The sequence below is a fragment of the Mustela nigripes genome, chromosome 13 (assembly GCF_022355385.1).
Source record: "Mustela nigripes isolate SB6536 chromosome 13, MUSNIG.SB6536, whole genome shotgun sequence".
Taxonomy (NCBI): domain Eukaryota; kingdom Metazoa; phylum Chordata; class Mammalia; order Carnivora; family Mustelidae; genus Mustela; species Mustela nigripes.
The window spans coordinates 48,752,772-48,773,858 of NC_081569.1; the positions used below are offsets into that span (position 1 = coordinate 48,752,772).

At 41.1% G+C, this 21,087-nt stretch overlaps 1 protein-coding gene and 1 pseudogene across 1 annotated transcript; one reads left to right on the plus strand and one right to left on the minus strand.

The window, feature by feature from the left end:
* Window positions 1–889: 889 nt before the first annotated feature.
* LOC132029225 (olfactory receptor 4E2) lies at window positions 890–1,816 on the minus strand. Its single transcript, XM_059418541.1, has one exon. It carries the CDS (start codon window positions 1,814–1,816, stop codon window positions 890–892), a length of 927 nt encoding a protein of 308 aa, XP_059274524.1.
* Window positions 1,817–15,401: 13,585 nt separating this feature from the next.
* LOC131999291 (forkhead box protein K2-like) lies at window positions 15,402–20,697 on the plus strand (annotated as a pseudogene).
* The last annotated feature ends 390 nt before the right edge of the window (window positions 20,698–21,087 follow it).

The window sequence follows — 21,087 nt, forward strand, 5'->3', positions numbered from 1 at the left end:
AAGGACCAAAGAAACTCCCTGGGGTGATGGAAATGTCCTATATCGTGCTGAAGAAATGGTTACGTGGGTGTATATATACCTTCGTCAAAATTTCTCAGATTGTCTAATTAAAACACATGCATTTTATGTAACTAAATTTTACATCAATAAAGTTTATTTTAAAGTAAGTTCTTTATATATCTCTACCTTGATTTTATCAAAGTATTATGAAACATACAAAATAGATTCAGGAATAAGGAGAGAATCACTTTCAAAGTAACAATTTAATTCACTATAAATCAGTGATGGCTTAAGTAAACACCTTGAATCTATATTTGAAAGCAAGATTAAAAGCACTTTAATTTATAGAATATAAGTGTGATACATTGCCTCCCAGAGGCAATAACCCACAGAATCCACAAATAAAAAAAATATGTTCTCTCACAACTGTTCTTGAAACTCAGTCCATGCCCCAAATTATGTTCTCTTACTAGAGAAACCAGAATCCTTCTTTAAAGTTTCCTAGATTCTTTATTTTTTAAGATTTTATTTATTTATTTGAAAGAGTGAGAGACAGCATGAGCAGGGGAAGGGGTAGAGGGAGAAGGAGACTCTCCTCTGAACAGGGAGCTGGACTCGGGGCTCCATTCCAAGACTTCAGGATCATGACTTGAACTGAAGGCAGACACTTAACCAACTGAGCCACCCAAAAACCCCCAGATTCTTTTTCCTTTAGGTTCCATCATGATTATTTCCCTTACAGAAATAATACTCATTAAGTCCTCTTTATAAAGAAGCGTGCCTTGCACAGTGCCATTCTACCTACTGACTTTGTTTTTTACTTCTACTGACTCATTAAATATATGGCCATAATTACACTTGTGATTCCGAATCAATCATGTACCTGACTTCATGAAAAAATCTGTTTCTGTCTGAGATGCTTGATGGCATTTTTTACCTCCTCATTCCTCAAGGTGTAAATGAGGGGATTTAGCAAAGGGGTGACCACCGTGTAGAAGACAGATACCACCTTGTCCACAGAGAAGCTGCTGTCTGGCCGAGTGTAGAGAAAGATACATGGTCCAAAGAAGAAGGCAACCACCATGAAGTGGGCTGAGCAGGTAGACAGGGCTTTCCGGCGTCCTTCAGCTGACTGTTTTCTAAGAGAAACCAGGATGACTATGTAAGAGGTAACCAAAGCCAGGAAACAGGTGAGGGAGATGGTTCCACTATTAGACACAATGAGCATTCCTGTGAGGTATGTATCTGTACACGCCAGCTTGATGACAGGTGGCACATCGCAGAAGTAGCTATCAATAATGTTGGGGCCGCAGTAAGGTAGACGAGTGGTCAGGAAGGTCTGCACCAGAGAGTGAACAGTACCCCCCAACCAGAGAGCAAAGACAAGCTGTACACAGACCCTGATGTTCATCACACTGGAATAGTGCAGCGGAGCACAGATGGCTACGTAACGATCATAAGCCATTATGGTCAGTAGAAAGATCTCAGCACAAGCAAACAGATGTAGAAAGAAGAGCTGTGCAATGCAATTATCAAAGGAAATCGTCTTTCTCTCCAAAAGCAAGCCCTCTAGCATCTTGGGCACCGTGACGGACGAGTGGCAGAGGTCAATAAAGGACAGATTGCTCAGGAAGAAGTACATGGGGGTATGAAGATGCAGAGTAAAAACTATAGTAACTATGATGAGAGCGTTCCCCAAAAGGGTTAGTACATATGCAATGGAGAATGTCACAAAAAGTAGTATCTCCAGCACCCAGTTCTCAGTGAGTCCCAAGAAGACAAATTCAGTCACTCTTGTTTGATTTAGAGCATCCATCCAATGAGTTTCTAAAGGACCTTGTAGGGAAGGAAAAAAACCATGAAAGCTAATTTAGCTTTAATATTACAAGACTAGAACTTGTTGAAGTGACTCTACATTCCTATATAAATTGTTTGTTTATTATCAGGGCATATGAAATAGAAGAACCACCTAATAGTGATTGGTACAATATACCCATTATGTATCAGGAGCCATTCCCAGTACTTTATATACACCATTCTATTAAAAGCAACTGCACCATGGCATAGGCATTATTGTTCCTGGCTTACAGATAAGCTACATGAATCTCACAAGAATTAATAAGTTGCCGAAACTCTTAGCCACTAGTTAACTGGCTTTTTTCATTTCAGTCTAACCCACAGATAACACCAAATTAATCTTCCCCAATTGACTCCCAACTAAAGTCATTCACCATTTCTTTTATTTTCCCCCAAGATTGATTGATTGATTGATTGACTGATTTGACAGACAGAGATCACAAGTAGGTGGAGATAGGCAGAGAGAGGAGAAAGCAGACTCCCTGCTGAGCAGAGAGCCTGATGCAGGGCTTGATCCCAGGACCCTGAGATCATGACCTGAGCCAAAGGCAGAGGCTTAACACACTGAGCCACCCAGGTGCCCCAGTCATTCACCATTTCACTCTTCTTTCTAACAAATTAAATGTACATCCAAAGCCTGCAACAGACTAATCCATGTTTATTTTTCCAGTCTGGAATCCTCCTTTTTCCATACATATTTTCTTCAGGCAAGCCGGTTACTATATTTCTGCCATGTTACCCCACCTTTAAGAAAACTTTGCTGAGGAGCACCTGGGTGGTTCAGTGGGTTAAGCCTCTGCCTTCAGTTCAGGTCATGACAGGGGTCAAATCCTATTACTATTCTTTCATAACTATTTTATGGTACTGAACTACAAAAAAAAAGACATTTCTTCCTGTTTTTCATTAAATCACAATCTTCTTAAAAAGTAGTAACTACAGGAGGTGCCTGGGTGTCTCCGTCGGTTAAGTGTATGACTCTTGGTTTTGGCTCACATCGTGATCTCAGGGTGGTGATATCAAGCCTAGAGTAGGGCTCCATGCTCAGCGGAGATTCTGCCTGAAGATTCTCTCCCTCTGCCCCTCCCCCTCCCCCAACTAGAGCATGTGCATGCACTCTCTCTCTCTCTCAAAAAATAAATAAATATTTTTTTTAAAAAAAGAAATTTAACTTTTAAAATTCTATACTATGATTTGTCCTCTAAGAAATATTATTGTATAAATACTAATTATTTTGTCCCTAATATTTTTTAAGATTTGCAAACGAGAGAGAGAGAAAAAAAAACATGAGTGGGGGGAGATGCAGAGGGAGAATGAGAAAGAATCTTCAAGCTGATTCCCCACCATGGCAGAGCCCGATACAGGGCTTGATCCTAAAACCTGGACGTCATGACCTGAGCAAAATCCAGAGTCAGCAACTTCACCACCTGAGACACCCAGGTACCCCTGTCCCTGAATTTCTATACTGATTCATTAGCCTACAACTCTAACAAGAGTTTAGGAAATAATTACCACAACCACAAAAATTATTTATATTCTTGATCCAACTATTCACTTGCAGGAGTCTCCTAAGCATCTAAACTATCAAAAAGCTAAATGCAAGAAAATACTAATTACAGCATTATTTAAGACAACAGTCATGGGATTTTTTTTTTTTTTTGAAGCTTGAATGAATATAGTGGAAGCTGAAAAGAATTACATGCACCCTTTAGGAATGGAGGTGACAAAGGATTGCCAATATGAAAAAATATTCAAATCTCATGAAGAATAAAAGAGGAGATAAAACTTGTTTACGCATTCTCAACAATTTAAAATATATATGGTGCCATACAGATTATCAAAATGCAAATAGAACACTAGAAAAAAAAATATTGAAACATATATGATCAAAAAAAGGATAATATTCTTATTACTTAAAGGGCTCTTAAGATACAATAAGAAAGGACAGATGACCATTAAATATGGACAAGAAAGTATGAAAGGGCAAGTCGCAGAAAAAGAAACAAAAATGACAAGTAAGTATGAATAAAAAGACTCTCGGCTTCAGTAGTGCGTTAAAAAAATGTTTTTGTCTCTCTTCAGATTGACAAAGGTATAAGAAACTGAGCATTTTATAGACTGCTACTGGAGGTAGATATTATTAAGACCTTTTTGGAAAATGATCTGGTAGCACCTATCATAATTCTAATGCCCCAACTCTAACCAAGAAGCCCACTTCTAGGGCTGTATTTCATAGAAATAAAGGAATCCATAATTAAGGACAAATGTTTACTGAAGCATTTTTAGCAAAACAAGAAACTGGAAATAAATTGGGGTGTTTATTAATAGAGAAATAATACATTTTAATACAGTCATGACTTAGAACATTATGCAGCCATGAATAAGAATGAATTGCATCTGTGCATACAAATTTAAAGCAGTGGTTGTCAATAAGGCTGCACATTAGAACCGTCTAGTGAGGGGAGGCATAAATTCTGCTGCCCAGCTTCACCTAAGACAATTAACTCAGAATCTTTGGGGGTTGGACCCATCAGTACTTTTAAAGCTCTTTGGCATTTCCAACATAGAGCCAACATAGCAAACTATTAACTTCAAGGAATGTCAACCATATATTGGTAAGTACATTATGAATATATTATGAACCAGGAAGGAGGGGAGGGAGAGAGAGGAAGGAAGGAAAGGAATCAGGAAATAAATAACAAACAAAACAACAGAGGAAGGAGGAAATCAAAAGAGATTTCTCTGTGTGTGTGCGCTTATGTTCAAACATACGTATATACATATTCATGAATTATGTGTGTGGTATTTATTCCTGAGCAACAGAAGATAAGTGTGGAAGAATACACAGTATTTCAATATTAGTTACCTGTGGAAGTATAAAATTGAAAAAAATTGCAAGGTTGTATTAATTTTTACATTATACTTCATAATTGTTTAAGTTTAATAAGCATGGGTTACTTTGTTTTAAAAAACAAAGCATTAAAAGCATGCATATGGGGGGGGAAAGGAAAGAAAATGAAAATGCTGACTTCATGGGACTAGGAGTACATTTTTCCTTCCCCACATCTAACAGTGTATAATCTGGTTAAATGCTTTATAAGGCAGTATTGTTAAAATGGGAAGGATCTTTACCAGAAACTGTTGGTCAGCAATGCATTGGTAGCAGAGAATCAAGAGCTATTTTGCTTTCAGCAAGGAAGAAGAGGGCAGAGGCTCTTCATAAGAGTACATGCAGTGAATTCAAACAACTATGTCCTTTAGTCTTCACCTTCTAAAGCCTCAGTTTTCTGAGCTATAAAAAAGGAACTAGATGCATCTCTTATACATGATTCGATGTAGCAAATATTCAGGTTCTTTTCCTGTTGAAAAGATTAAGAGAGACACAAGAGGATGGGAAGAATGTCTGGCTTTGTTAGGGGTTCTGGGGCACAGAAGATTGTTGTTAAATCTGAAACTCATATACACATTTTACTTGAGAAGAATCTATTGAGTAGCACTGAATCTTGGGCCTAGCTGAAATTCACAAAGCCAGGATAATTCCCTTGAGGTCCTTAGGCTGTTTCCAGGGGCAACAGATAGTAGCTGGTACATTTTCAGTACCAGAGGAATCTACACTGTGTTAGGGAAAACAGTTTTTGCCCTGGTTTTTTAAAGAGGTGGGTTAATGGGGTGCCTAGCTGGCTCAGTTGGTAGAGCATGTGATTCTTGATCTTGGGATCATGAGTTTTGAGCCCTGTGTTAGGTGCGGAGATTAATTAAAAACAAAATCTTTTTAAAAAAATAAAATAGGGGCACCTGGGTGGCTCAGTCAGTTAAGCTTCTGCCTTTGGCTCAGGTTGTGATCCCAGATCATCACTCAGTGAGTGGTGAGTCTGCTTCTCCCTCTACCTCTGCTCCTCCTCCCTGTTCATTCTCTCTCTCTCTCTCTCTCTCTCATAAATACATAAAAATCTTTTAAACAAATAAAATAAAATAAATAAAAAGAAGTTGGTTGAGATTTTAACTCCATGATTGGGTCTTGCCTCAAATACCACCTCAGCATGGATGTCCTCCTGGTGATTATACCAAGAACACTCCCCAATAGCACTGTAGCTTAGGTACATCTTCTTTGTAGCACTTAGAAACACCTGCAATCTTCTGAATGATTAACATCTATGTTTATCGGCTGCCTTTCCAAATATTAATCCTTTGAGGGCAAGGACTAGATCTGCATGTTTACTGCTACACACCCAAAACTTGGGTTCAGCTGTGAATGAGATCCCCAAACCCAGCCCATGCTATGTTGAGCACTGGGACTAAGACTTCCACACTCCAAAACTATGAAGCCCCTCAAGGAATGGACTCTGAAAAACAATCTGAGGGGTTTGAAGCGGCGGGGGTGGGAGGCTGGGGGAACCAGGCGGTGTGTATTAGAGAGGACATGGATTGCATGGAGCACTGGTGTGGTACAAAAACAATGAATACTGTTATGCTGAAAATAAATAAAAAAGAAATTTAAAAAAAAAGAAATGCAAGGCAGTTTCTGTTCTAAAGAAACCATAAAAACAAAAACATTTGTATCTAAAACTAGTATGTTTAAAATAATTATAAATAATAATGATTAACTTTCTCTAAGAAAAAAAAAGAAACTAACAAATATACAGTGCCTGTTGGAAGTAAGAGGCTTAGCACTCTCCTGATTTTCATAAGATTTCATTCTATTCTCCTTCTGAAAAAAGGAGAATAGAATTCATTCTATTCTCCTTCAACCTGTCCATCACATCTTTCTCTATTCCTCTTGAGACTTTCCCACTACTTACCCACCACCACACTGAACTATTTTGTCAAATCTTTTTTTCTTCCCTCTTTCCCATCCCCTGAGAGTAAAGAGAAAAAAATCTGGAGGGCTTAGCAAGCTTCATAAACCATGTGGACAAGTGAGGCATACTGGAGTGGCCCAATAAGCCTAGACGAAAGAAATGTACACACAAAGTTCTTGTTAGCGACACCTATGCAGTACTCGCTCACTGTAAACCTATTAGATTTCACTCATTCCTTGAGTCATCCAATAAATTCACAGATGGATTGATCCATGAATAATTGGGCAAATGGGGACTTTCAAGTGTAGAAAAAAATACTCAGGGCTTACAAACCAATGATGTCAAATAGAAAATACTGAATTCAAATTATTGAGGTCAAACAAACATTGGTTGTTAAATATCTCTTTTATTGACTAAATAGTGGGCTTTTTAAAAACGAAAATGTCTTAGAAAAGAGCATCCTTTTTAAACTCACAACTGAATGTATCAAGATTTAAGCCATGAATTAAACTTTTATTTCTCATTTGGGCTTTTATCTTATGCTTTTTTTTTTTAAGTGGGCTCCGTGCCCCATGTGGGGCTTGAACTTGGGACCCTGAGATCATGACCTGAGCCAAGACCAAAAGTCAGACATTCAACTGACTACACCACCCCAGGTGCCCTGGCAAAAAAAATATTTTTAAAGTAACATTGTATGTGATGAGCATGAAAAGTCTCAAAATTTGGAGGGAAGGTGATTTGTGCATTAAAATAATTACCCAGGTATTTAAGGAAATGAGTAGAATCTTATCTACTATGGGGTAATTGAATCAAGGGAGCAGAATCCCTACTAGACATCAATATCGTGTATATTAATGTGTACTGTGTACCTGAAATTCTTCATAAAGGACTGAAGAACCTTGAGAATCTGTCTCTTTCTGCCATTTGCCCTTTCCTTTCACCTTTCACCCAAGGGCTCTGTAATCCCTGCAGCAGCTTCACAAAAGAGACAGTAACAATTTTCCCCTTTTGGAAATCACTGCTCTGAAGAGTAGAGCAATTTTCTGGGGATCACATGTGATGAGCAGCAGAGTTTAAAACTTTACCACCTGACTCCCCAGTTTCAACCTCGTCATCCCTGCCATTTCCTCTGAGATATCCCAAACCCCGTCTTTCTCTGTCTCTTCTCTGTCTCCATCTGACTGCTGTTTCAGCACTGCAGGCTCAGACCTTGGCACAGACACACAGCAAAGCCTTCTTCTGCCAAGAGGAACCTGAGTTTTTATCCTACATTCTTATTGTATGATCCTTACATCTTCATTTCAGCCTTAAGTCAATTTGATCTTGAGCTGCCAAGATCTTATAAGAGAGAACTGCCTGATTGTGTCAAGGGAATGCCAGGGGCTTCATCCCGAAAGAGCAGACGAGGGAGAAGCTCCTGGGGGCACATGAACTCTGCCAGCTTTATTTATCAGAAAGAGAGACTATGGTTAAGTTTCAGAGATTCTTTATGGCTTGTCCTGCCTTTGCACTGCAAGACTGGAGTTCCGCTCCAGGTCTCCTGCCCTCAGATTTTTCCACTACTCGGCAGTGGCCTCTAGAGGGCTCAGGTAGAGTAACTTCTAAATCTCTTTATATTGTATTTAGTTTCTTTTTTTCAAGATTCTGCTCTTCACAGTAAGTCGTTTTGTTTTGTTTTGTTTTTTTAAGATTTTATTCTTCAGGGTTGCCTGGATGATGCATTTCAACTCTTCATTTCGGCTCAGGTTGTGATCTCAGGATTGTGAGATCGAGACCTCCCCCCCTTTCTCTCTCTCAGTTGAATAATTAAAAAAAAAAAAAAAAAGATTTAATTCTTCATTGTATATTATGGTATTATCTACCTGGCTGCCAACCAAAACAGATGGAGAAAGAAAGCTTCTCTGAGGCTCTTAAGTTTTGTTTTGTTTTTTTTTTTAAGGGTGGTGGGGCAGAGGGGCAGAGGGAGAGAGCGAGAATCCTTTCTTTTTTTTTTTTTTTTTAAGATTTTGTTTATTTAGTTGACAGAGAGACAGAGTGAGAGAAGGAACAAAAGCAGATGGAGTAGGGGGAGGGAGAAGCTGGGCTCCCACCAAGTAGGGATCCCGATGCAGGGCTTGATCCCAAGACCCTGGGATCACAACCTGAGCAGAAGGCAGACGCTTAACAGCTGAGCCACCCAGACACCCTGAGAGAGAGAATCTTAAGTAAACTCCACACCCAGGGTGGAGCCTGATGTGGGGCTAAATCTCACAACCCTGAGAACCAGACATGAGTTGAGATCAAGAGTCAGATGCTGAACCAACTGAATCACCCGGCCACTCCTACTCTGAGGATTTTAAAGGTGAGGATTATTTAAAGTAAGAACCAAATGATATCCTCTTCTCTTCATCCAGAGAAAGCACTCAACAGCACCTCCTGCATATATTGCAGGGATGCAGTCCTGGTGAGTTATGTCTTAGAGAGTTACACTAGATCGGGAAGCTCCAGGCAGCAGCTGTACTCTTCCATGTACTCTTTCATTTCTTCTCCAGAATTTAAGCTCCATGTTGACTTTCAAGGCATAAGACAGGCTTTCTCTGATGGTCATAAAGACTCCCTTGCTTCCACAAACAAGCAAAGACTGAATGATCATCTGCCACTAGAAGAGACTTCTTTCTTTGAGAGAGTATATCAACATTCATTCTGCAAACATTTGTGAATGCCTAGCAGGCATTGTGCTAGTGATGGTCTTGATCCCTTCCAACCCCAGAACTCCATAATTCTAAATCTTTTTTGGTGACTAGAAAGAAGGAACAGGTGCTGTGGCAAAACCTAAAAGGTGATAAGTAATAATCCTAGACATTTTGAGCAATCTTAGAGGGTGTGTCTATTTGTAGCATGTTGGGAGTATGGGGGTGCAGAAAGCAACACACTGAAAAAGTATACTGAGTTCTGAGACAGAAGACAGGTTAGAATTATTCTTATAAATTAAAAGGCCTTCTATTGAATGCATAAATACTACACACTTAAGCAACCTATCAGATAAGTGGTTGAGAATGGGTCTTGTTCGGTAAGTACCATGAACACGTATACAGATGGATGCATACCCCACAGACGGCATAGCAGGCAATGCAAGTAAAAAGGTGGTAACTCACCAATGTTCTCCAGTGACACAGGGGTGATGTAACTAACTGTTACAATGTTCTTTCTTCCACTTCTTCATTAATCCATTCTGAAATGAAACAGAGAGAAAGCAAAATATTTTAAAACACTGTGATTTGGATATTAGTAACTGGTTTTCCATTAAATTATTTTCACCCTTGGGGTGCCTGGGTAGCTCAACTGGATGAGCATCTTCCTTCAGTCTGGGTCCTGGTCCCAGGACCCTGGTCCCCCCTTTGGACTCCCTCCTCAGGGGAAGCCTACTTCTCCCTCTCCCTCTGCCACCCCCCCTCCTTGTGCTCTCTTCTCTTGCTCTCTGTCAAATGAATAAATAAAATCTTTAGGAAAAACAAATAGCTTCACCTGTTAAATTTTGTCTCTGGATTTTTTTATCTCCTTCCCTCTCTGTTAATTTTGCATTTGTTCTTTTCAATACTTCTGCCTTCTTCTAGCCAAGGAAGGTAGAAGTAAGCCTACTTGCCTTTTCCACTTTAATCAGTAATTACTATGGGTACTATTAGAACTATATTTGAATAGGTTCCAAAATCTGTTCCTCAAAGCCACTCATTAATTCAACAAACATTTTGTACAGAAGGAAAGTACTCATTTTTAGTTAATATAAATAAATAGCACATTTTATGAAATATAAGCAAATACTAACTTGAAGCTTTAATTTTTGTATCAAGAAAATATAAAAGTGTCTTCATCGTGGTAATCACGTCACAATGTATACATGTATCAAATCATCACACTGCCACCTTAAATACATTCAATCTTTATCCATCTGTCGATTACACCTCAATAAAGATAAAAAGAAAATGTAAAATTTTGTGACAAGTTGTACCCAATCAAAGCTGGTTAGTCTTAGTTTCTCCTGTTGTCCTGCTGAACTAATAATGAGGATCACTGAGTGAAGACTTACTTTGTCAGACAATATATCTAAAAATTTGGATTCTGGAGCACCTGGCTGACTCAGTTGGTTGAGCATGCCACTCTGGATCTCTGAGTCATGAGTTCAAGCCCCACCATGGTTGCAGAAGGAGGGAGAGAGAGAGAGAGAAACAAATTGAGTACTAATTTTAAAAACCTTTGGATCCTACTCTTTTCATCCCTTTAGCCAACTGATCTATCCTAACTCTGGGTACACTTGTGCAGATCACTTGACTTTATTTTCATATCTGGAATGCAGGTAGTAATTTGATCCCTGTAATTATTGTGATGGCTAGTTTTATGTGTCAGCTTGAATAGGCCATGGTACCCAGTTGTGTGGTCAAATACAGGTCTAGATGTTGTTGGGAAGATGTTTTTCAGAAGTGATTACCATTTAAATCAGTAGACTTGAAGTAGATTACCATCCATAATGTAAGTAGGCCTGAGGCAATCAGTGGAAAACTGTCAGAGAAAAGACAGGTACCCAGCATAAGGAATTCTGTTTCCAGACTGAAGACTGCAAGACTGACTCCTGGCAACGTCCAGCCTGCTGGCCTGCTCTGCAGACCTCAGACTGGCCAGATCCCAGATCTCATGAGGCAACTCAAAATTACAACCAAAAAGTAAATCTCTCTCTCTCAGTCTCTCTCTTTCTTTCTTCCTCTCTTTCTACATATACAATTTATTCTGATGATAAACAGACAGGCAGGCAGGCAGGCAGAAAGATAGCCTATCAGTTGTGTTTCTCTACAATTACCTCCCTTGCAATCATCTTAAAGATGGGAATATGGTTTAAGTTTACGAAAGTTTAGTTATATAAGACCATTATTCATTCATCACTCCTAGCTGATACACTTCCCCTGAAAATCGTATTATAGTCTCTCTCCCTCCCTCAACATCTATACCTGTAATTGACCACACAACAATAAGCAACAACAGACATTATTACGTTATAAAGGTGAGACAGAAAAAGGATAGGAAACTCAGTATCATCAAACCAAACCTATCAATCCACTAACTCTATTAAACTCTGACTCTCTTCTAAAGCCAAAGCAATATTCTTCAATGTATAATCAATAACATTTGTTCATACACTTATCTTGCTTTTTTTAAGAGACTTTCCACTGACATCAAACACTTTCCACGTAATCTTGCACCTCCTCCTGATTCAACATCCTCTTATATCCTGTTACCAAAGCCCAGGATGGAAAATCCTAGAGCAAAAATTTTTACACAGGGTGAATGTCAGGCTTGAAAGCTTTGGGACTTTTATCTGCCTGACACAGGATTTTGAAGTGATCACTGGATGATTAGAATTGAACTTCCCATCAATGAATACTCAGGGGTACTATTATGAGTTTTCCATTTCAATGAGTTTCCTGTTACTAGTCTCCTTCATTTAACAATTTAATAAGTGGACAATAAAAATAGCAGCCTCCAAATATGGAAGAGTTCCAAACCTTTGGCAATTAGCATGACATCAGTTTGTTCAGCCACTCTACTAATGACTGCAACATACACCAGAGAGTCAAAGTCCACTGACAAATGGAACCTCACCCATGAATCCTAAATAAATTGATATCAGCCCATGGGCTCCCAAAATGCCCAACAGGCAGCCCAGAACTCACTAAGTTTCCAGAAACATCTGACTCGACACCTCCTCATTTGTCTTTTCTAATGCTTGAGGAAAAGTTCAAAGCAAAAATTACAATCCACTCTTTACAGATTGTCCACAAAAGATAACTTCCTTTTATAAGACAAAAACATCCAGATGTTTGTACCAGTGGATTTTCAATCTTACAAAAAGAGTTTTGACTGCTTAAAGCAAAAACAGTAAGAATGCATTGTGGAAATGAAAATACACAGGAATAAAATGTATGAGAATAATAACAGACTGGGAGGAAGAAAATGGAAGTTGGAAATATTCTTTTATTTTTTTAAGAGTTTACTTATTTGACAGACAGAGATCATAAATAGGCAGAGAGGCAGGCAGAGAGAGAAGTGGGGGGCAGGAAGCAGGCTCCCTACTGAGCAGAGAGCCCGATGCAGGGCTCTATCCCAAGATCCCAGGATCATAACCTGAGCTGAAGGCAGAGGCTTAACCCTCTAAGCCACCCAGGTACCCCCAAAATATTCTTATATTATATAGGCAGTGGTATAATATTATTTGATGATGTACTGCATTAAAGAAGTATTCTCCAAATGCTTGACAAATAACTAAAATAAAGTGATATGGCAAAAATAGTGGAGGTGAAATAAAATATGTTTTAAAATCTCAGTGAGGGGCACCTGGATGGCTCAGTGCATTTAGCCTCTGCCTTCAGCTCAGGTCATGATCTCAGGGTCCTGGGATCGAGCCCCCCATCAGGCTCTCTCCTCTGCAGAGAGCCTGCTTCCCCTCTCTCTCTGCTACTTGTAATCTCTCTCTCTTTCAAATAAGTAAATAAAATCTAAAAAAAAAAAAAAAACCCAGTGAAACCAAAAATTTAAAAAAAAAAAAAGCACAGAAGAAAATGAGATACAGAAGAAAATAGCAAAATGGTAGACTTAAACAAAACCCCACTGATAATCACATTAAATGTATATAGTCTACCTTGTTTCCAGAATATATAAAGATACTTAGAACTCAATAATTAAAAGACAAATAACCCAACTTAAGAATACGCAAAGGAGGGGCACCTGGGCGGCTCAGACAGTTAAGTATCTGCCTTCGGCTCAGACCATGATCCCAGGGTGCTGGGATCGAGCCCGGAATCAGGTTCCCTGATCAGCTGGGAGCCTGCTTCTCCATCTCATTCTGCCTGCTGCTCCCCCTGCTTGTGCTCTCTCTCTCTCTCTCACTGTCAAATAAAAAAATAAAACCTCTAAGAATAGGCAAAGGATTCAAACTGACATTTTTCCAAAGAATGGCATGGAGCCTGCTTAAGATTCCTTCCCATACAGCCACTCTGGAAAACAGTACAGCAGTTCCTCAAAAAGTTAAACATAGAGCTACCCTATGACCCAGCAACTGCACTACAAGGAATTTACCCAAAGGATACAAACATACTGATCCAAAGGGGAACCTGTACCCCAATGTTTATAGCAGCAATGTCCATAATAGCCAAACTATGGAAAGAGCCCAGATGTCCATCAACAAATGAATGGATAAAGAAGATGTGGTATATAGGGCCCTTCGCTGGCTCAGTTGGTTAAGTACCTGCCTTGGGCTCAGGTATGATCGCAGGGTCCGGGTATGGAGCCCCCACATTGGACTCCCTGCTCAGCTTTTTCCTCTCCCCTCCCTCCACTCATTTTCTCTTTTTTTCTCTCTCTCTTTCAAATAAACAAATAAAATCTTCACAAAATAAAATTTTAAAAAAGATGTGGGGACTCCTCAGTGGCTCAGGCTCTTCAGCGTCTGCCTTCAGCTTGGGTCATGATCCCAGAGTCCTGGGATTGAGTCCCATATCAGGTTCCCTGCTCAGCAGGGAGCCTGCTTCTCCCTCTCCCTGCTACTCCCCCTGCTTGTGCTCTCTCTCTCTTTCTCTGACAAATAACTAAATAAATGAATTTTTTTAAAAGGGTTTTTTTTTAAGATTTGTATATATACAATGGAGTGTTATTCAATGTTATTCAAAGGAAATGCAATCTTACGATTTGCAATGATGTGGACAGAACTAGAGGGTATTAGGCTGTGAAGTAAGTCAATCAGAGAAAGACAATTCTATGATTTCACTCACATGTGGGAATTAAGAAACAAAACAGACGATCATAGAGGAACGGAAGGAAAACTAAAATAACATGAAATCAGAAGGGAGACAAACCATAAGAAACTTTTAACTATAGGAAGCAAATGGAGGTTGCTGGAAGGGAGGTAGGTGGGGGGATGGGGTAACAGGGTGATGGGCATTAAAGAAGGTACTTGATGGAATGAGCACTGGGTGTTATATGCAACTGATGAATCACTAAACTCTACCTCTGAAACTAATATACATTATTATATGTTAAATGATTGAATTTAAATATAATAAAATTAAACTTAACTTTTTTAAAAAGATTCTTTCTTGGGGCACCTGGGTGGCTCAGTGGGTTAAGCCACTGCCTTCGGCTCAGGTCATGATCTCAGGGTCATGGGATCGAGTCCCGCATCGGGCTCTCTGCTCAGCAGGGAGCCTGCTTCCCTTCCTCTCTCTCTGCCTGCCTCTCCGTCTACTTGTGATTTCTCTCTGTCAAATAAATAAATAAAATCTTAAAAAAAAAAAAAAAGATTCTTTCTTTCCCTCTCCCTCTGCTTCTCCCCCCACTCATACTCTCTCTTTCTCTCACTCAAAGAAAAAAGAAAGTGTATGTCCACATAAAAAATTTGTACATATTCACTGCAGCATTATTCATACTATCCATAAAGTGGAATATTTTTCAGTAAGAAAAAGGAATGAGGGCGTGCCTGGGTGGCTCAGTGGGTTAAAGCCTCTGCCTTCAGCTCGGGTCATGATTTCAGGATCCTGGGATCGAGCCCCGCATCGGGCTATCTGCTCAGCAGGGAGCCTGCTTCCTCCTCTCTCTCTGCCTGCCTCTCTGCCTACTTGTGATCTGTTTGTCAAATAAATAAATTAAAAAAAAAAAGAAAAAAGAAAAAGGAATGAGGTACTGATACATGATACAACATGTACCCACCTTTGCAGTGAAGACGAAGAGATGGTGCAGTCTGATGATATTGAAGAGAAAAGGACATGGAAGCAGCAAATGTCCCAGGCCCGGGCAAAGTTCCATCTTTGCAAGACAGTAAACATACAGTAAACTATAGCCATGATAGATGCTACACACTTGAAATCATAAATCATGGGGAAAAGTCTCATATTTATGAATGGAGAAAAAGGAATTCGGATGTGGAAGAGAAGGAAAAAGAAAGGAGGAAGAGGGAGACATTGTTGATTTCATGCATAGTAGCCAGCCAGAATGCCTTGAAACAGACTGAAAAGACACTATGAGATGGTCTATATACATCTCATCCAAAAATGAACTTAAATATATGTTTAACAAGATAAAATGATAACCTGTTTGAATTCTTCCTAATAGAACTTCAATTCTTTAGGGTAGTGATTAGAGGGAAAAAAATAATACCAAGGAAAGAATATGCTTATTGTTACAGGGAGGGGTACACGATGATGAAGTGAGAGATAACTGAAGGAAAAGAAGAAAGGGAAATAAGGATGAAGTCCTCAGCTTGCAAAAGGCAGCATACATGCAAAGTGACCTTATCTGTGAATTCTTCAGATCCTTCCAACAGCCTTTTATAAAGCCTGCTGAAAACTAATGACTCATTATAATTGAATTTTTTTCATGGAAAGTGCTCAAGACTCTGCCTAAAACCCAGGTTGACTGAGACACAACAAAACAGCATGAGGGAGCTTGGTAGAAATGGCAGAGTAAAGACCTCCAAAAAGTCATGCCTTAAAAGCAATGAGAACACTGACCAAAAAATAATTATCGAATTGAATTTTTTTGAACTCTGGAAATTAACCTAAGGCTTGCAACAATTGAAGAAGGATTTATTCAAGAAAACTGGCTGAGTTTGGGTAAGAACAGGGAACACCTCTATGGCCTCTTTAACTTGTCTTGTGCTCATCCCCTTCTCCCCAGCTATGCAATAGCCCTGAAAGCCAACAACCTCTGAACATGGTAAAAACAAAACAAAACAAACAAAACTGCCTAGAAGTCCTGGAGAAATGGAAACTGGTTTGGAACTCTCCAAAAATATATTCTCAGAGAACTGTCATTATCTGATGTGTCTCGCACATCCCTCAAACCTCCACTGCTACCATTTGCATTTATTTGATCTGACTCAGAGACCACTTGTTGCAAACAACCTTTTCCTCAGGGGCGTTTGTTGAAAACAATCAGCACCAATTATTTAATATTGCCACTGTCTGAGAAAACTAAAACAACGGAACACGGGAGAAGCTGACCAAAACACTTGAAGGGAAAAACTAAGAAATAAGATGTCCCTAGGGGGCCCTGAGAACTCCAACCTATTCCTGGGAATCTACAAGGCCACACAGAAGCATAGAGAGGCTGCATGCATGCCAAGGGCCATTTGAAGTCCCATGAAGGATCTAAAAGGGCCCTATTCTTTCACCTAGGGCTGACCTGAAAGCAAGAAGGAAAGGCCAAGAAAGAGCTGTAAAGCCTAAATGTTGAAGGAGAGTGCCCGAACATGCACACAGAGCCCATTGGCAATGGGCAGGAGGCCTCCTGGTTCCAGGCATTTAAGAAATTTCTGTCCAGTCACGAGCTGACTATTAAGCTAATCAAACAGAAATGCCAGTTGCCACAAATGACAAAAAATACAGACATTACAGATTAGTTTTCAGGAAAGTGGACAAACGAACTCACAAGCACAAAGAACAGCAACAAAATCTGATTTCCAGTTTTGCCATATTACAGTATTTCAAATGTCCTGTTTTTTATTTTAAAAAATTACAATACACACATAGAAACAAGGAGACATGATTCATACAGAGAAAAAGAAGAGTAAAAAAAAAAAAAAAGAAAAGCTAGAGGAGGCTACATATTACACTTATCAAACAAAGATTTTAAATGAGCTATTTTAAATATGTTCAAAAAATTAGGGAAACCATGTATAAAGAACTAAAGAAAAGTGCAAGAATTATGCCACACCAAATAGAGAATATCAATAAAGAGAAATTTTAACAAAAGAACCAAAAAAGTAAATTTAAAAGCATTAAAATCATACAATTTTTTTTTTTTACCATAATGGGATGACATTAGAAATGAATAAAAGAGGGGTGCCTGGGGGGCTCAGTGGGTTGAGGCCTCTGCCTTTGGCTCAGATCATGATCTCAGGGTCCTGGGATCGAGCCTCGATTCAGGTTCTCTGCTCAGCATAGGGCCTGCTTCCCCCCAACCTCTGCCTGCCTCTCTGCCTACTTGTGACCTCTTTCTCTGTCATATAAATAAAATCTTTTTTAAAAAAGAAATCAATAAAAAGGAAATCTGGGACATTCACAAGTATGTGGAAATTAAATAAGGCACTCCAAAATTAAGCAGTGAGTCAGAAAAGAAGTCACAAGTTTAAATTAGATAGTAATTTGAGAAAAATGAAAACAAAAACATACTGAAATCCCACTATAAACCTTATGGTATACAACTAAAGCAGTGTTTGGAGAAAAAATTCTATCTGCAAACACCAATAGTATATAAAAAAAAATCTCCAATCAAAAACCTAACATTCCACCATAAAGAACTAGAAAAAGAACAAACTAAACTTAAAACAAGCACAAGGGGGAGAAAACAAGCATAAGGAAGGAAATAACAGAGCAGACATAAATGAAATAGTGTAAAACAAAATCAATGAACCAACAAAATCAAAAGCTGGTTCTTTGTAAAAATCAGTAAAATATGACAAACCTTTAGCTAGATTAATCAAGAAGAAAGACCGAGAACATTAAAAAGATGAAATTCTGGGATGGGAGCATTACTTACAAACTTACACACAAAAAAAGAATTATAAGGTAATGCTATGAACAGCCAGCAAAGTATGTCACCTATATGAAACACACATTTCTAAGAAGACACAACCTACCAAAACTGACTCAAGTGGAAACAGAAAATCTGAATAGACCTGTAACAAGTGAAAAGATCCAAGTTAGCAGTAAGAGGAGTATATCAGTGGCTCAGGGGGTTAAAGCCTCTGCTTTCGGCTCAGCCCCAGGCTCAGCCTCAGGCTCTCTGGTCCGCAGGGAGCCTGCTTCCTCCTCTCTCTCTCTCTACCTGCTTCTCTGCCTACTTGTGATCTCCGTTTTGTTAAATAAATAAATATTAAATAAAATAAAAAAAAGAGGAGTAGATCATCCCAGGCTTGTAGCTCACCGGCCAACGGCCTCGCCGGGGCCCTCAGCACCATGGCAGCGGTGGAGGCTGAGGCGGCAGGGCCCTCGGAGGTCCATGGCGGCGACTGGGCACTTCAGGGCGCTAGGCCGGCCAGCCTCCCAGAGGCGGTGGGGCCACGGCAGGCGGGGGCTTGGGCGGCGGATCCCCACCAGGCGGCTGGGCCATGGCGCGGCTCGAGCGCCGGCAGTTGAAGTACCTGAGGAAGACGCGCTACGTCACCACCGTCACCACCGGTCGCAACTCCTCACAAGCTTCAGTTGACCTGACCACAAGCCGCTTGAGCTTCATCTCGCGGGGCCACCTCGAGATCTTCACACCCCACCCCACCCCCCTGCACATGAGCGCGCGGCGGCAGCCGTGGCACAGCGCCCAGAGGGTTCTAGCCCAGGCCAGGCCCAACGCCAGCCGCGACTTCTGCCTGCACCCCCTCTTCGAGAATGGGTGTTCGCCATGTTTCAGAGACTCGGGGCGCTATTGCTGCAGCTGCCCCGCGTGTGCACGTTTAGATTCCCGAGCACAAGCATCAAGATCCTGGACACTGCCCTGTCCAGTGGGAAGAGGGAGAAGTAGGAGGCTCCCGAGTCTCAGGTGAAGCCTGAACAGGCTCACATTCTTGTCCCTGATCATCAACTTGATTACAGACATCATGGCCCACCTCATGAGTCCCCTTCCCTCCCCCACGGGAACCATCAGTGCTGCCAACTCTCGCCCATCCAGCCCCCCCCCCCCCCCCCCCCCCCCCCCCCCCCCCCCGGGGGGAATAGGATCCTCAGGTACAAAATGGGTTATGTGATACCAACTGACCTCAACTGAATGGCCAACAACTGGCAGCCGGAAAATGAAAAGGAAGCTTCCGATGCAGACAGCCCCAAGGATGAGTCAAAGCCACCTTATTCATGTGCACAATTCACAGTACAAGCAACTTCGATGGCTCCTGAGAAGAAACTACTGCAAATGGAATTTATACTCACATCACCAAAAATTACCCATACTGCAGGACAGCAGACAAGGGCTGGCAGAATCCAGTTCACCACAATCTCTCACTGAATCCTTATTTGATCCAAGTACAACATTCCCAGGAAGAACCAGACAAAGGCTCATTCTGGAGGATAGATCCTGCCTCTGAAAGCAACTTAATAGAGCAGGCTTTTAGGAAAAGACGGCCTAGGTGCGTGCCTTGCTTTAGAACTCCTCTGGTACCACTCCCCTCTAGAAGTGCCCTAGCCTCTCCCAATCATGCTGGAGTGCTGTCTGCTCTCTCCTAGGTGCCCAGACCCCCAAGAGCCTGTCAAGGGAAGGTTCACTGGTTCCCCTGAAGCCTAAGTCCAGGGCCTCACAGCCCAAACTGTCCATCATCACGAGGCATGGCTTGCCCAGACTGTACCAGGCTCAGCTCTCTCTCGTCGGCCCATTTTTAATTGCTGGCAGTGGCAGCTGCCACACACGATCAAGCCCATCACCCACACGGACACCATTCCTGGTGGTCACCTCAACCTGCCAGCAGCTTGTTGTGCAAAGGGTGCATGTCCCCCAGATCACCAGCATGGCCGGCCTGGTCCCAGAGAGCATATGCACTGTCACTGGCCATGCTCTAGTCACTCAGGTGGTCATGCTGGCCCCTCATAAGGCAGAGCCGCAAGAGAATGGAGATCACAAAGAAGTAAAAGTGAAAGTGGAACCTATTCCTGCCATTAGCCATGCCACACTGGGATCATCATTCAGATGCCACAGACCACCCCTGTTCACATGGTCACTATAGTGCAGCAGTCACCTCTAGGTCAGCACCAGCTACCAATAAAAATGTCACACAAAACGGGACTCACGTGGTGCCAGTCTCTGCCACGGCCAGGTGAATAAGGTGGCGAGTTCTCTGCACATGAGGGCAACACATGTATCAGCATCGGCCTCCCTGCCTACAAAGCACCAGAATGGCAACCAGACAGAGCAGCCGGAACTGAAGCGGGTCCAGACAAAAGAAGGCAAGAGCATCATCATCGCCCTGAGTGTGGACACGCCGCTGGGAGCCAGCAGGGAGAAAGGTGTCCCAAACCAGCAACTGCCACAGCTTTTCTTGCTTTAATATCAACACTGTGGTGCCAAAAAGAGACACTGCCTCTCAAAGACACTGGGAGCACATTGTCTTGCTGGGTAGAGGGCCCGACAGTTGGACTTCATCTCAGCACTGACAACACAAAACCCAGGTGGCCTTAAAACCCCTAAAAGACAGAAGTCACACCTGAACAAAACCCCAAGCGATCCCATGCCTGGATTCGTCAGTGTCTCCCTACCCTGAGGTCAGCTTGTCACTACACAGCTGAGCTACTGGGACACGGCAGGGATCATCCCTGCTGCCCTCCTAGGACCGTTGGGTCTGTCACTAGTACATGAGACAATAGTTCATGATTCACATGTTGAATTAGAATATTTGTACTTTCTTTACAAAATAATGGGGTCTTTGACATTTCAGATC

Coding starts and splice junctions, on each gene's coding strand:
- LOC132029225 (XM_059418541.1), bottom strand. CDS start 1,816: ATGGATGCTCTAAATCAAACAAGAGTGACTGAATTTGTCTTCTTGGGA.